The 16,022-nt window shown below is 41.7% G+C and overlaps 1 protein-coding gene across 2 annotated transcripts; it reads left to right on the top strand.

The window, feature by feature from the left end:
• Positions 1 to 12,892, top strand: LOC120862924 (TATA-box binding protein). Of its 2 annotated transcripts, none has more exons than XM_040239092.1 (8): positions 1 to 223; positions 3,079 to 3,279; positions 4,810 to 5,198; positions 7,465 to 7,552; positions 8,923 to 9,014; positions 9,910 to 10,077; positions 11,437 to 11,531; positions 12,216 to 12,724. In XM_040239092.1, the coding sequence occupies exons 2-8, from the start codon at positions 3,226 to 3,228 to the stop codon at positions 12,293 to 12,295; spliced, it is 966 nt and encodes a 321-aa protein (XP_040095026.1). In that variant the 5' UTR covers positions 1 to 223; positions 3,079 to 3,225; the 3' UTR covers positions 12,296 to 12,724. The 2 variants fall into 2 exon arrangements, with proteins under 2 accessions (XP_040095026.1, XP_040095025.1); XM_040239091.1 differs by having other exon boundaries at positions 88 to 223; positions 3,076 to 3,279; positions 12,216 to 12,892.
• The last annotated feature ends 3,130 nt before the right edge of the window (positions 12,893 to 16,022 follow it).

Consider the following 16,022-nt stretch of genomic DNA (forward strand, 5'->3'; position numbering starts at 1 on the left):
TCTAAAGGCGAGTATCCAGGGGCGTCAGAGGAAGTCACACTTCACGGCCGGCGCCCCTCGCGGGCAGCCGGCTAAAGCCGAGGGAGAAACTGGCGGAAGTGACGTTATCAACGCGCGCCCGGAGTCCTGTGGGATCGGGAAGGGTCGCCGTGGCGGGCGCCTGGGCCGCTGGGTGCTGAACTTCGTTTCCTCCGACCGGTGGTCGTCTGTGCAGTGACTCCAGGTAACCACCCCGTCAGCCTCTCTCTGAGAATTACTGCAGAGCGGTCCCTGCAACGACTCCCTGGGGGTGGTGGAGCGCAGAGGCGCGGAATGGAGCCGGAGACCGCGGGGCCGTCCCTCTGGCTGGTGCGGCCGCCCCTTCGGCCTGTCCCGGCCGTGGCTCCCGCCCGGCGCCCTCTGCGGTGGTTCGAGAGCGGCTTCCCTGTTCGAGCGCTGGCGCCGGGTGCTGGTGGGGCCTGAGGCAGCACAGTCCCGCTCATCCGGGACCCTGCCATCCCTTAATTCTCTTTATTGAAAGGCATATTCACCCTGGCCTGTGCCCACCTGTCTTGATACCAACAGGGGTAGTTTTATAATAAAGTTGCGCTTGAGACTTTTTAACGTTTTGTCAGAGGCCGGAGACTTCAGGCGCGTTGGAGCGTAATACACAGATACAAAGGTGTCCTTGTCTAGGCCCTGGGCAGTGTGGTTTTCGCATGTAATACTCTAGGTAGGCGTCTCAGAAAAGATTATTCTTGATTGAGTTACGCAGACACGAGGAGACTATAAATAATTTATTGATTCTTTTCCCTTATCAGTGATTATCTCCCCAAAATATCAAATTTGACGCGTCGGTTACCAAAAGATAAGGCGATGCTGCAAACAACTCTTTTCTGAGGATAAGTTAGTGCACTAGTAACTGTGCGGCTTTAAGGACACGGAGGAAAGATGGTCAGTACCATCACTGCGAATTATAGATGAGCTCTAAACAATGGTAACATTAGGCCTCAACTACTTCCTCAGATTTTTTTCTCTAGACTTAGTTTGCAGAACGGGGTCAGGAGCCACCAGTTTCTGGATCAATCTGTTTGTATAAGTGAGTGCTTTCGATCCTGCCCTCATTATCTCTTGCCTCAACCATAGCAGTGACTCTTAAACCCAACTTCCAGGCTCCAGCTTTGTCTCTTAGAGCCCATTCATACGTTTCTACAGTAGATCTACCGTGCACTTCAGAACCTGGTCACTGCTTGTGTTGCTTACCTAACGCAACGTGACCCCACTTACATTTGCTGCCTCACCCCTGCAGGAACAGTCCACACAGTCATGCTTGGTTTGTGGCTTGCATGCTCTTTCAATTTTGTCTCTTTGTGCTTAACCTTTCTTCTGCCTGAAATGCTGAATGTAAATTCCTGCTCACCTTGCTAGACCCAAGTTAGATGGTCCTTGCTTTATAAACACACTCTTCTGAACACTTGGCAGTCAACATTGCCTTCTTTTCTCTAGCATGTATGCATTCATTTGGGGCCTCCCGGGTGGTTCAGTAGTAAGAAATCCACCTGCAGTTGCAGGAGACACCAGTTCGATCCCTGGGTTGGGAAGATCCTCTGGAGAAGGAAGTGGCAGCCCAGTGCAGTGTTCTTGCCTGGAAGCTCCCAGGGACAGAGGAGCCTGGTGGACTGTATAGTCCATGTGGTTGCAAAAGAGCCGGACGTGCCCTAGCTACTAAACGGAGGCATGCGCTCATTCATCAGCAGCATATCATATGTCGGACACTGCACTAAGTATAGAGATTACAGAAACATTCCTGGTTTCTGCACTCCAGGGGCTTAGCATAGTGTGTGTCTGCTATTATAGCACTTAAGTTTTGCAGTGATTATTTGCATATCCTATACAAATTGAACTCTTTGATGCCAGAGACTATGTATGTATATCCTCTTAATTTTTATATTTGCTGTACTCTGTTGTTGTAATAGAGTAACAGTGTCCAAAAGAGCATAATTTTCTTATATGTCTGTTTTCAGAAGCAGCTTTCTCTGTGTTTGGTCTGCTTTCCACTGATGAGTTTGTAGGATATGTAGTCTTTTGCGTCCTTTGTCTTTTCAGAGTCACTGCCTCTTTTCAGATTCTGAGTGCCTCTTTATGCAAGTACGTGCTTGAGGCACATGCGTGTCTGTGACACATGATTTGTGACTTTAAGACCTATTTGTTCTGTGTGAGAAAACCTTACTAGATCGGTAACATCTAAACTGAAACCTAGTAGTAATAGCTGACATTTATCCTGTGCTTACTGTGTTAGAACTGGATGCTGTTCTTAAGGTATTAATCAGTCCTGTTTGAATCAGTCAGTTCTCACAGCAACCTTGTGCACAGTAGGAGTCCATATGAACTAAACTGAATAAAAGGTCTTTCATTAGTCACTCAGTTCTTTAACCTAAAAGGAATTTCAAATGTGTAGCCAGTAAAGAGATGATTTAAGGAAAGCCAGGTACAAGCATATTGCTATTTGTGTGCTCCGAAGAGGTAAAGGTATTACATATATAAAACATCATGTCTTATTTTTATGTCGGTACAGCTTCTATCACAGAATGTTATTTATTTAAGGTAGTTTCTCAATAAATGATCATGCCAAAGTGTATTGGATACAATTCAAAATGTATTAAACTTAATGCCCAAGACATTATAGAGGATAGAAAACTGAACAAAATATTTAAAAACTTAAATTCAGCCTAATAGTACCATGTATACAGTGCATAATAAATATCTCTACTCAGATATGACAGTTTCCTTAGGAATTTATTTACCTTGGATATTTTTCCCCAAAAGTTTTGAATGCTGGTTATGTACCTTAACATTTAACATTATAAGACTATAAATTGAACACATAAAAAAACAATTTTTGTCCTATTGACTATTTTGCATGCAGTCATGAAAAACATGGAAGGAATAAGATTTCAGCTTTGTAAGGTAAAAGGAAATGGATTCCAGGGTAGCTTGATTGGGTTTTTAAGTTTGTTTTTGTATAACCATGAAACTGATTTATAAGGCTGTATAGCTTACCTGTATTCTTACATTAAACTTCAAATCTTTTCAAAGCAGCACCACTCTTTCTTGGCGTGCAGGAAGATAACCCACAGAGCTGAGGAAGTCGCCAAGAATAGTGTGCTGGGGATGCTCTAGGAAAAGACTGAATGCTGAGGCAATTTCCAGTCCAAAGGTTTTTTATTTGCCGAGAAGGTGAACGTCATGGATCAGAACAACAGCCTCCCACCTTATGCCCAGGGCCTGGCCTCCCCTCAGGTAATGCAGCTGGAGGGAGGGTGCCTATAGGACAGAATCTGCATTGTTAGAGATATTGTAAAAGGGAAGGAAGGGAATTAAGCCATCTGTTGTTGGAAATGGACTTACATTTTTTTTTAAGTCTTCTTTATTTCATTGAGAGTTTCCTTTAGATTTTTAATAGGCATGATAATGTTTAATTTGGGAAGTTTGGAAGCTAAAATATATATTTGTCTATAAGACTTAATCTTTTGATAAACACCTATGAAAGTGGTCCGAGTGATTACAGAGTGTTTGATTTCGTAAGTAACCTAATTATTTTCTAGCTTCATCTTTTCCTTTTTATGTTTAAAGTTCCAAATAACATGTCTGCTTTTAAAATTTTTAAATAACTTCTGTTAAATAATACCCATGTTGAGTGTGTGTTTTGATGAGTGTGTGCCCCTTTGAAAGTTCTGAAACATGGCGTTCAGCCTAAAAATCCCTCTCTGCCCCTTTACAGTTACTCCCTAGCCCCAGGCAACAGCTGATCCCCTTTCCAGACGTAGAGACAGTTCTGTCTATGCCAGAATATTGTGCAGATGGCGTCATACCAGTCAGTATGTGCTTTTTGTGGGTCTGTCATCTTAGCCCAGCATAATGTTTGCATATATCAGCGAATTCCTTTTTATTGCCAGGTGGCCCTCTTGTGTGGATGTACCCCAGTTTGTTTTCCAGTTGCTGACCTTAGGGCTGTTTCTAGGTTGAAGCAATTGTGAATAAATTGTGAAAAACTGTGTCTATTCTTCGTGTCTGCTATGTTTTTATTTCTCTCGGGTAGATGCTTAGGAATGCGATTGCTGGGTCGTTGTGTAAGTGTGTGTCTAACTCTGTAAGAAAGTGCCCTGCCTGGTCTCACGTCCTGCCCGCAGCATGTGAGCATTCTCGTTGCTGCACACCCTCACCAGCACGTCTGTTTTCACTTGAGTCTAAAAGTAAAAGTGTTTTCCTGTTGACTTACGATCTTGAGCATTTTGTCAACTGCTTATTAACTGTTTCTGTATCTTCATTTGTAAAATGTCCTTCACATCTTTTGCCCATTTTTTATTGGTCTGTTTGTTCATCTTTTATTGCATTTTGATTGTTGTTTATTCTGGATACATGTTCTTTCTCAGACGTATGTATGGTAGATGTTTTCTCCTAATCTGTGGCTTAATTTGTAATTTTCTTAATGTTATCTTTCAGAGAATGGAAATTCTCAATTTTTTCACAGTCTTAGACCTTTGTTATCCTCTAGAGCCTGAAGGGTTAAGCATCTTCCTAAATTCTCACGTGTTGTTCGTTGAATTTCACACCTCGGTCTACTTCCACATCCTAAGCTCTTAGGTACTAGCTCAATGCTACTATGCTGCGGTGAAGAAGAAAGTGGTGTGTGTGAGATGATGGCTTAATAGCGCCATTTGTTCTCGAATGGTGCCTGTCTTTGCACATCTCACCTGCAGTTCTACCAGCCGAGTTCTGCAGACACTTGACACCAGCCAGTCTAACCCAGTGTTCTCTAACTGCCCACAGGGTGCCATGACTCCTGGAATCCCTATCTTTAGTCCAATGATGCCTTACGGCACAGGACTGACTCCACAGCCTATTCAGAACACCAACAGTCTGTCTATTTTGGAGGAGCAGCAACGGCAGCAGCAGCAGCAGCAACAGCAGCAGCAGCAGCAGCAGCAGCAGCAGCAGCAGCAGCAGCAGGCGGCAGCGGCAGCCGTCCAGCAGTCGACGTCCCAGCAGGCAACCCAGGGGCCCTCGGGCCAGACACCACAGCTCTTCCACTCGCAGACTCTTACGACTGCACCCTTGCCGGGCACCACTCCCTTGTACCCCTCCCCCATGACCCCCATGACCCCCATCACTCCTGCCACGCCAGCCTCAGAGAGCTCCGGGATCGTGCCGCAGCTGCAGTGAGTTCTCCTTGCGTGTCCTGTCCCTGCCCTGGAGGGACCCCCCCTGCAACTGCGCTGCTGTTCTTTGTTCTCAGATGGATTGATTTATTTGTGTGGTATTAATGGTGATCATGCATCAAAACTTGCTTTATCTTACTTGAGAAAGGGAAGGAAAGCTGTCTTAGTGAGTCAGTGCCCCAGTAAAGGTCTCTTCTAACATCTTCAGGAGTTTGGTGGCTGTGCTTTTATGCTTGGGCCGGTGAAGTCCAGTTTGGATTGCATTATTGCTGTTGATATTCCGCTGTAGCTGATTAACCAGATTGAGCCTTACATAGTCTCCCTCCCTTGTGGTATTATAAGTCTTTGGAAAGATTAATTGCAAAGTCACAGAATCATCATCGTTCATAGTGGTCCCTGTTTTTCTTCATTGTTTGTTATAAGGGCTGCATATAAATCTTTGAGAGTTGTGTCCTTCCCACAAGCTGAGGATGGCTGTTCTTGCCCTAAATGGATTTTTCTACCTATGTGAAGTGGGTCCTGTATGTAACAGAAAAAGGGTAGGGGGACAGGTAGGGAAAATTTCGCCTCCCTGAAAAAGTTATCCTCATATCTGTCAGTAAGAATTATATAGCTTTTGCCATTAGGAAGCTTATAACCACATGAAGGGTTATTTGTAATAATACATCACCCAGTTTTCATGCCAGTCATTCCTAATCATTTTTAGAACTAAGTAATGTTTAATCATGGATCATGACTGTTACTCAGAGACCTAAATCTTGCCCTGGGTGTGTGTTTGATCTGAAACAATTTAAAAAAACAAAATAATGTTAATGATTTTAGAAAGATAAGCCCTTATTAGTTCACCTTTGAAAATACCATATGCTGTTGTCTTGCACAGTTACCTGGCTCCTGTGCCCATTTAAGTTTGCACCTTTGGTTTAAATTGTAATTTATACCCAGTTCAGATGGGTGTTTATTTCTTGCCAGCACCTTAATATTTCTGGTATTCCACAAAGCATCCCCCAAAATTCACAGAATTGTGGAAATTAAATAACACACTTTTAAACAACCAATGGATCAGAGATCACAGGGGCAGTTAGAAAATAGTTAAGACAAATAAAAATGAAAATACTGTATAGGGCTTCCCAAGTGGTGCTAGCAGTATAAAGAATTGCCTGCCAATGCAGGAGGCACAAGAGATGTGGTTGGATCCCTGGGTCAGGAAGATCCTCTGGAGTAAGAAATGCAACCCACTCCAGTATTCTTGCTTGGAAAATTCCATGGGCAGAGAAGCCTGATAGACTTACCGGAAGCCTGATGGAGCACAAAACATATTTGGGATGCAGCAAATATGGTGCTAAGGGTGAGATTTATAGCTGCAAATGATCACATTAAAAAAAAGAAATATTTCAAAGCAATAACATTACAACTAGAAAAAGAGCAAGCTAAACCAACAGCTGTAAGAAGGAAGGAAATGATGATTAGAGCAGAGATAGATGCAATAGAGGAAAGAGAACACTAGAGAAAATCAATGAAACCAAAGATTGGTTCTTTGAAAAAAATCAACATGTAGTTAGACTAACAAAAAGTGAAGACTCAGAGTACTCAGAAAGGACAGTAGGGATGTTGCTACCGATTCTATGAAGTAAATAGATAAAGTTATGTGAACTTGTGTATATAAAATTGATTAGAAGAAAACAGATGTATAAGAATATTAAAAATGAAAAGGGAGGTTTTGTCTCCCGCCTGCGACGCTGTGAGGCTCAGGCGCCTCAGCACAGTTATGGAGGTGCTGCTCTGGAATACCAGTTGCCCCCTGACATCAGGGGGAGCAGAGGGCAGGGTGGGGGGCCCTCAAAGGGAGGAGAAGAGAAAGAGAGTTAAAAAAGTTCATTGGACCTATGTAATAAATATCAATGTCTGGTTTTCTTGATCTACTGAGAGTTAATTGGAAGAAAAAGGTTTCCTTCCTTTGTCAGAGATAATTTAATTTTTGCTTGTCCAAGATACTTATTTTGAAAGAAGTGAGACAGTCATACCTCACTTAGGAGCCATGTATATACAGAGCAGTTTCTTCATCTGAAGATGGCAGTATTAATAGTTTTTACTTCATAGTGTATTGTAAGTAGTCAGGTAATCTATGTATTATGTTGGCATGGTGTTTGGTACTTGTTTAAACACTTAATGTCAGCAATTAAAAATTTTGTTTAATTAAAAAATTAGGAAAGATTGTGATTTTTAGATAACAGTAAATAATCATGTTTTCTTTTCAAATTTTTTACAGAAATATTGTATCCACAGTGAATCTTGGTTGTAAACTTGACCTAAAGACCATTGCACTTCGTGCCCGAAATGCTGAGTATAATCCCAAGGTCAGAACAATTGTATCAAACCACAGTGATAACAGAATTTTCTTCCTAAGGTCTTTCGATTAAAAAGAATATGTTTTGTTTAAGTTTGTTGACACCAACAAAACAAGAGTTTAAAGCAAAATATGTAGCGTTTTTGTTGAATAACTGCCAAGTAAGAGACTGTAGGAATATAGCAGTCCACAGGGTAAAGTCTCATATACATGCTGTGAGGGGATCATGCCCAGTTACTGAACAAAGTATGTAGTGTGGTCCCATTCGCGTTGTGAAAACTATATAGAATAGATGCCAGGCTGCTTGGAATTTACTTCAAAATAATGCAATTGGAGAATTGGGAAAGGGGGATATGAATGAGACAAGATTAGCCAAAAACTAGTAATTGTTAAAGTTGGATAATAAGTACAAGGAAGTTTAATACATTTTTCTACCTTTGTATAACTGCCAAGTTTTTTTTTTTATAATAAGATTAAGAAGAAAATACCTACAAATTTTCAGATTTTAAGATAGCAGCCTAATGCGTATGGCAAATCTGTATGAGTATAGCAGTATAAGAATTAACCTTTTGTCTGTTTTAATTTTATTAAGTTGAATACATAATTTTACATATTTTTTTCCTAATGAAATGATAGTAGTTATCCAACCAGTAAAATTGGTTAAAGGAATTTAGGAAATGTAAAAAACTATAGAAGGAATTTAGGAAATGCTAAATAATTAGACGTTTCCTGGGACTTGTATAAACTAGAATATAATGCTAGCATTTTTACATGGTGGTAAAGTTAGAAGGAAGACAGACCATAGTTTTTAAAATAAAATTGTTAAAGCTATCTAACTTGTCAGAGTCATCTTCATTAGAAATATATGAATTTTTTTGTGTGTAATTAGGTAGCAGATATTACATTTTTAGAGAGGCCATTGCATTTATATAAATGCCAATATATCAGTGCAGTTTCTAAAAGTCTATGGGAACGGGGAGCTCACTTCACTGTGTGTTGATATGCTTGTAATCTGATATATTCCTTCTGGAGGTGGAAAGGTTTGTAAGTTGATTTGCCTAAAAAATTATTAATAAAACAGAAAACTTACAGTTAAAGTTTTGCAAATATTATTTATCTTCAGTTGTTGGGATGTGCATGACAGAAAACAAAACTCTCGGTCCAGCTGCCTCTGTCGTCACAGTTGGCGTGTTTGTTTCCCGTGCAAAAGCATGTATGCCACGTGGCGATGGAAGGGAGTCCTGTCAGGAAGCACGTGACAGCTGTCGTAACTGGCTCAGTGCCTGGTCCCTCTCGTTGTTTGGGATGCTCCTGTTGTGTAGTTCTCCTGATGGAAGTCAGCAGTCTGACCTCATTAACTGTTGTCTCTGGCTGTTCTAGCGTTTTGCAGCTGTCATCATGAGAATAAGAGAGCCCCGCACCACTGCACTGATATTCAGCTCTGGGAAGATGGTGTGCACGGGAGCCAAGAGGTGGGTTAAAGGAGCTCCTTGCCCTGGTCCGCATGTTACAGAGAGATGCTGTGTCGTGGCATCTAGGTGTTAGGCTACTACTTTAATGCAAATACAGTGTTATTGTTGCTTTCGTGTTAAAGTAGTTGATTCTCATCACCTTAGACAGTGGCGGCTTCATTTGCTTAAAAACAGGCATTAGTTTAGGATGTGTGTTCCAACCTTATTTCTGTGTAACTCAGCATGTGTGCGTGCCAGACTTTTGCCATTCGTGACTCTGCACTTGAGAGCCTTTTGTCAACAGTGATGCTACTGCTTTCATTCTGCTTTTTCTCAGACGGTTAAGCGTCTGTCTACAATGTGGGAGACCCGGGTTCGATCCCTGGGTCGGGAAGATCCCCTGGAGAAGGAAATGGCAATCCACTCCAGTACTATTGCCTGGAAAATCCCATGGACAGAGGAGCCCGGTAGGCCTCAGCCCAGGGGGTCGCAAAGAGTCGGACAGACTGAGCGACTTCACCTTACCTTACCTTTGTTACATAAGCCCTGCACTGCTAAGTCATATTTTATCCAACAAGTCAGTTCTAGGAATAGATAAAGAAAGACATGACATAAAAGAGGAATTAATGTACACATTCTTTGAGTATAAATCTCATCAGTATTTTCCTATCAAAATGACGCTTGTTGGTTTTTATCTCAGTAGAAATTTGTGGGCTTAAATACAGCAATGATAATGGTGATGCTGGTATTATACTTGATATCCATGAAATCTGGGGCTATCAATAATTTGGTGAATTGAAAGGTATTTGTTTTGGTAGGCCTACAGTTTTCTGTCAAGGACGTGGGAAAGTTTCTCTCATCTAAATAATTGTCTTAGCTGTCTTTGAGTATGAATAGCTCACTTTTTCTTTCCTAGTGAAGAACAATCTAGACTAGCAGCAAGAAAATATGCCAGAGTTGTACAGAAATTGGGTTTTCCAGCTAAGTTCTTGGACTTCAAGATTCAGAACATGGTGGGGAGCTGTGATGTGAAGTTCCCTATAAGGTTAGAAGGCCTTGTGCTAACCCACCAACAGTTCAGTAGGTAAGTCTAAAATACATGGGGTGGTTGGTTTTGTCAACAATTTTAATTTATGATCTATTTAAACATTGTTTATGATAAAACTTAAGCAGAATAATTAGGTCAGTTCAGTTCAGTCGCTCAGTCATGTCCAACTCTTTGCGAATTGCAGCACGCCAGGCCTCCCTGTCCAACTCCCGGAGTCCACTCAGACTCACGTCCATCGAGTCGGTGATGCCATCCAGCCATCTCATCCTCTGTCGTCCCCTTCTCCTGCCCCCAATCCCTCCCAGCATCAGAGTCTTTTCCATTGAATAATTAGTAAGAACAAATGATACACTGATAGGTACATTTATTGTTGAAGTGTCTTCCTGATTTCTTTGGTAATACCTACTATTCTCACCAGCCTTCTGCTTCTCTATCTTGTAACTCAGTGACACCCAGAACTCCCCTTTACTGGCATGAAATTGATTGCCTTCTGTATGTTTCATCATTTTATTGCTCAATAAATACATTTTAAATGAATAAATAAAACCCACAACCTCTTGTATCAATTTTTCCCCCAGTTGTTTGAGTCTTTTGTTCTCCTTCCTGAAGAAGACTTCAAAGGCAGGTGGTCCTTGATCGCCTCTCACAGCCTTTCTGCTCACAGCAGCCCCATCGCTTATCATGCCCCTCTGGCACCAGGACCCTTGCACATCCCACTGTTATCCCTGGCACACTCTTCTGTCACTTTTTACCTAAGAAACTCCCACTGGCATTTCATGTATCCATCCCAGCATCTCCCTTCCTCAGAGAAGCCTGCCTTGAATTTTCCAGTAAGTTAAACACGGTCATACATCCTGTTTTCAATCTAACAAAGTGAAATTACTAGGATTAGAACAAAACTATACCAATAGTGCATTTAGTCAGATAACACAGGGCAAGGTTCAGTCTCCAACCAGTGTCTTTTCTGTCACTTTGGTTAAATTGTGTGAGCAAACGTAGCAGCTAGAAGATATTTCACTTTAAGGAGATGAGATGTGAATGACTGGAAAATAAACTGTGTGACTGGAAGATCTTATAGAAGGATAATTACTGGGCTCTTTTAAGTTGATATAAACTTCTCCAGAATGAAACTTGATAAAGATCAGAGACTACAGAACATATTTATAAAACTCTTGTTCTTATGTCAGGAAATCCAGATTCATTAGAAACAGAATTAGTTGGTCTTCAAGTGCTAGTGACAGGTCAGCCTCACTGGCTAAATACTGCTTGCAGAATTGGGCTTCACCCCCTCATTAGTTTGTGGTTAACCCAGTGCTTTCCCTTGTTCAGGTCCTCATTTTTTCTAAAGGCATGAGCAGCTGTTAATTTAAACTGTTGTTGCTATTTTCCTTCTAGTTATGAGCCAGAGTTATTTCCTGGTTTAATCTACAGAATGATCAAACCGAGAATTGTTCTTCTTATTTTTGTTTCTGGAAAAGTTGTATTAACAGGTAAGTTGTAACAGAAAGTAGTGGTTGAAGTTTTGAAAGTGTCGAGAATGGCATTTTCTCAGTACTTAGAAGTAACATCACAGTGTTGGGACAGTTAACTAGTGACTTGCAGAGAAGCTTTGCCCCTTTTCTCTCTTCCCCAACACTGATGGGAAACATCCACCGAAGGCGGTGAGCTGAGGAAAGTCAGATCACAGCCTTGCTGACTGAAGCATCACCTTGGTGGGGAGGGGTGGAGGTGGGCATTACAGTGCATAATAGATGGTGTTTTAAGTTGGGTACCATTGTCTAAAACTTTGGTTTTCCGCAGCATTATCATTTTGCCTCAACAAAAGAAGATTCAAAAAAGCTTGGTTGAAAGCGGCAATTGAGAGAATAAAACTCTGTCACTCTCAACTGCTGCCCTGCTGGGCGCTGCCCTGGTGCAGAGACAGCAGCTGTCACGTGGGCAGCCTGTAGGCGTGGGAGCTGGAGTTATCTGTCTTGTTGCTTTGGTAATTTTTCTTTCAAAAAGCCAAATTAAGAAAATGCCACTTTAAAAACAAAAATATGATTGTGACAAGGGATTCCCTTGTTAATGTTTTAATGCCTGCATCTGTCTTACTGGATATGGAGAGAATTGTGCTTTTGTGGTTTTGTTAAGAAATGCCATTTCAGACTCCTGTACTCCATTTGTCTTCGTAGGTGCTAAAGTCAGAGCGGAAATTTATGAAGCCTTTGAGAACATCTACCCTATTCTGAAGGGTTTCAGGAAGACGACGTAATGGCTGCTGTGTTCTCCTGCCTCCCCTACCCACTTGTTTTTTTTTTTTTAAACCAATCGGTTTTGGTACACTCAATGGTGGTGTGGATGGCTCCATGTGGTAGAGGATGGACGTCTGGTTGTAGGGTGCAGCACCAGGTGAAGCTCTCTTGCACGTGTACCCCCATGGGGTGCCGGAGGGGTGTTGATTCTGCACAGAGAACGCTGGAGCGTCCCTGTAAGTGGCTCAACTGTGCTGCTATATGGGCAGTGCCGCCTGTTATTTATACTTAGATTTTAAACACTTACTGCTGTTGACAAGTTGGTTTAAGGGACAAAACTAAGTGTTAAAGCCACCTCAACAATTGATTGGACTTTATTTTGTTTAATTTCTTCCCCATAAACCACAGTTTTTATATTTCTACCAGAAAAGTAAAACTCTTTTTTAAAAGTGTTGTTTTCTAATTTGTAACTCCTGAGGGTTATTTTTGTGCCAGACACATTCCGCCTTTTCAGTATTGCAGGACAGAATAGAAATGTATTAATGAAAACAAATGGCTGTACATATTTTTTTCCTTCAGAGTACTCTGTACAATAAATGCTGTTTATAAAAGTGTTAGATTGATGTTGTAAATGAAACTTTGTAAGATTCATGTGATCATTCTGTTAAAAAAATTGTATTTTAGATATAATGTGTGAAACCATTTTAGTGTTTCCTTGCGTGCTTCAATCAACATTTCATTGTTGCAATGAAAGTGGCAGAATTGTGGAAATTTACAGTTGCTCACAAAACGTGTTTATTACATCCCTTATATTGAGCACTTTCTATTTCCCACATACCTTAATTCTCACAAAACCTGTAATCAGGTTTTGTTGCTCTGACACAAGGCAGGCAAGCTAGGTCCCACCTGAGGATCTGCCCCAGGTTACAGAGCAGGTAAGTGGCAAACATGGGTTCTAAGCCAAAGGCCTTCATGGTTAGAACTGGGGTAGTCCCAACAGACTCACAGATGGGTGTCTGTTGTGCTCATGAATATCAGGTTAACGTGTATAAGTTTTGAGGTTTCATCATATGTGATGTGTGTGATTTTCTTTTTAATTGTAAAAATTGTTTTTCAGACAGCTCAGAGGTATATAATCAGAAAGGTAAGTTTCTTCCTCTTCGGTTTTCCCTGGTTAACTACAGACTGGTGTTTGCTCAGCTCTCTTCTGTTCAGATTCTTTCCCTTGGGGCTGCTTTTCTCCATATTTGGAGAATACGGTAAAGCACACGTTTGGTTCTATAGCCTCCTTTTTGTGGTCACTATATCTTACACGTATCCGCATGACAGACGTACTTCCGTGACGTGGAACTCAGTGGTGTCATATCATCTCTTACATACCTAATGTATTTAATCATCTCCTGAATTACAGTCACTTACATTATCTGCGGTGGTTCACTGTTATAAACAGTGCAGCAGGGAACGTCCTTTTGTGTACTTGTGGGGAGTACAGGTGATTCTGTAACAACACTCCTAGGAGTCACTGTATTAAAGAAGTTATACATCCTAGGTTTTAATAGATCCATACCAGATTATAGTCCAGAAGAAGTCATTAGTGATGTCAGTAACGTATGAATTCATCCTAAAGACATCATTCCAATAGTATCTCCTTCTATCCAAGAATTGTCTCCTCACATGTAGGTCTTCTCTTAGGTTCTTCAGTAAAGTGTCATAGTGTTTTATTTAGGGCTTTTACATTTCATAGAAGTTAATTCCTAAGTATTTTATAGTTTCTTGTTAATGGTATTTTTCAGGATACTTTAAAATTATCGTTGATGTATTTATGTATTTCCAATCCCTTGACTGAACTTGCACACACAGAAACCCCACACACGTTTCACGTAACGTATTATTCAGAGGCAGACACCCCGGCAGCCACCAGCCAGAACCTTGCGAGCCATCCCAGGAGCTCCTTCTCATGGTCCCGTGCAGACACACACCCCCATAACCATTATCCTTTCATAGTAATTACCAAACACCAATCTCGATTAGTCTTCCATTTTAATAAATCAGTATTTTTTTCTGTCTGTTTTATTCCTGAAGTTCCCCACCATCTCACTTAAGGAAATTTACATGCTTGTTTAACTAGTGGTTTCTTAGTCTATCTTGCTGTTGCCAAAGTCCAGACGGTGCAGTCAGCACGCCCTGTTCGGTTCCTGCCAGGTGGGTGGCTGCATCTGAAGGCTTGATCCCTTTATAGAGACTCTTAAGTAGTGGTATTAGAAATTGAATGTCTGATTATCTCCTTCTCATTGATCCATTAATTCATTAGGTTGTAAAAGATGAAGTTTTAATCACTTTTTCATTATTTGTTGGAAAACTTTATTTATAGTGATATACTTCACATAGCAGGATAACTGCTTATTTTCCCTTTAAAATTTCTCAAGATAAAAATGCCTCATTGAGTTCATATTAATACATCCAATCCAGACTACAGGGCTTTTAGTCAGCTCTGTATTTTTTAAAATTTATTATAATTGGAGGATAACAACTTCACCGTTATAATGGCTTTTGCCATACATCAGCGTGAGTCCGCCACAGGTAGACGTGTCCCCCCATCAGCTCTGTATTAATGTATTTTATGCTTAGACCCCTTAATTTTTAAAGACACATGGGATGATGAGTTAGCATAACAGAGTACTACCACCAATACGATTATCAAAAGCACTGAAACGTTTTTTCTTCACTGTAATCTCTGAACTGTTGAAGGATGAGACTGGCATCAGCCTCTGAAATGAGGGGGCGGATGCACTGCTCTCTGCAGTAGGGTAAGCTGCCTGGTCTGCCGGTGTCCAGGCCAAGCCCAGGCTGGGGGCGATGGTGGAGCATGTGGTTCGGCAGTTTGATGCCCTCTGCAGGAGCAGCTGCTGGGTCTCGCAGCAGTCATTTCATGGTCATCGTGAAGGTTTGTAAACGTGTCTTCACATTTCTAGGGACGACTGAGTTACCTTTTTTATCTAAGTTTTAAATTTTTTAGTTATTTCAACTAGCTGCTTTTTTTGGACATGGCTGCCAAGTCAGTGCTGTGATTTGGATGTCTGTCCAAGTGGAAATGCCCTGTGAAGTCACTGTCATCTCCAGACCATGGCAGGAATATGTACCTGAAGTAGCTTGGCTGATTACCACACGCCTGCAAGCCTGTCTATGTAGACATCCAGGGATGTCTCCAAATAGACCACAGTGAATTCACTTAAAAAATCCTTAGCAGTCAGGGTGCTGCCCTGTTTGGGCAGACGTGCATCTGACTGTTTGGACTGTGACGGTCCCAGTAGATCAGTTCTCCAGCGAGCTTCCTGCCAAGTGTGCGACTCTTGCCGTATTGTCTCTCCGTTCCCACAGGCCGTGTCCCCTTAGTTATGGCTGATTCTCGCCGACTTAGCACTCCTGGCTTCAGGACTGTAACGCCATTCTCTCCCTCTGAAAGTTGTATTCCAGTCTCGCCATGGGACTCCATGCTGCAGTTTCGCATAAATTGCTATGTGTAACTATTTTATATACACATCTTTGTATGACTTACACACACACACACACCTGGTGGCTCAAGATGGTGAGGAATCCCCCAGCAATGCGGGAGACCTGGGTCTGATCCTAGGGTTGGGAAGATCCCCTGGAGAAGGGGATGGCCACCCACGCCGATATTCTCCCCTGGAGAAGGGGATGGCCACCCACTCCGATAATCTCCCCTGGAGAAGGGGATGGCCACCCACT

This window comes from Oryx dammah, unplaced genomic scaffold (assembly GCF_014754425.2).
Source record: "Oryx dammah isolate SB20612 unplaced genomic scaffold, SCBI_Odam_1.1 HiC_scaffold_4, whole genome shotgun sequence".
Classification (NCBI taxonomy): Eukaryota; Metazoa; Chordata; class Mammalia; order Artiodactyla; family Bovidae; genus Oryx; species Oryx dammah.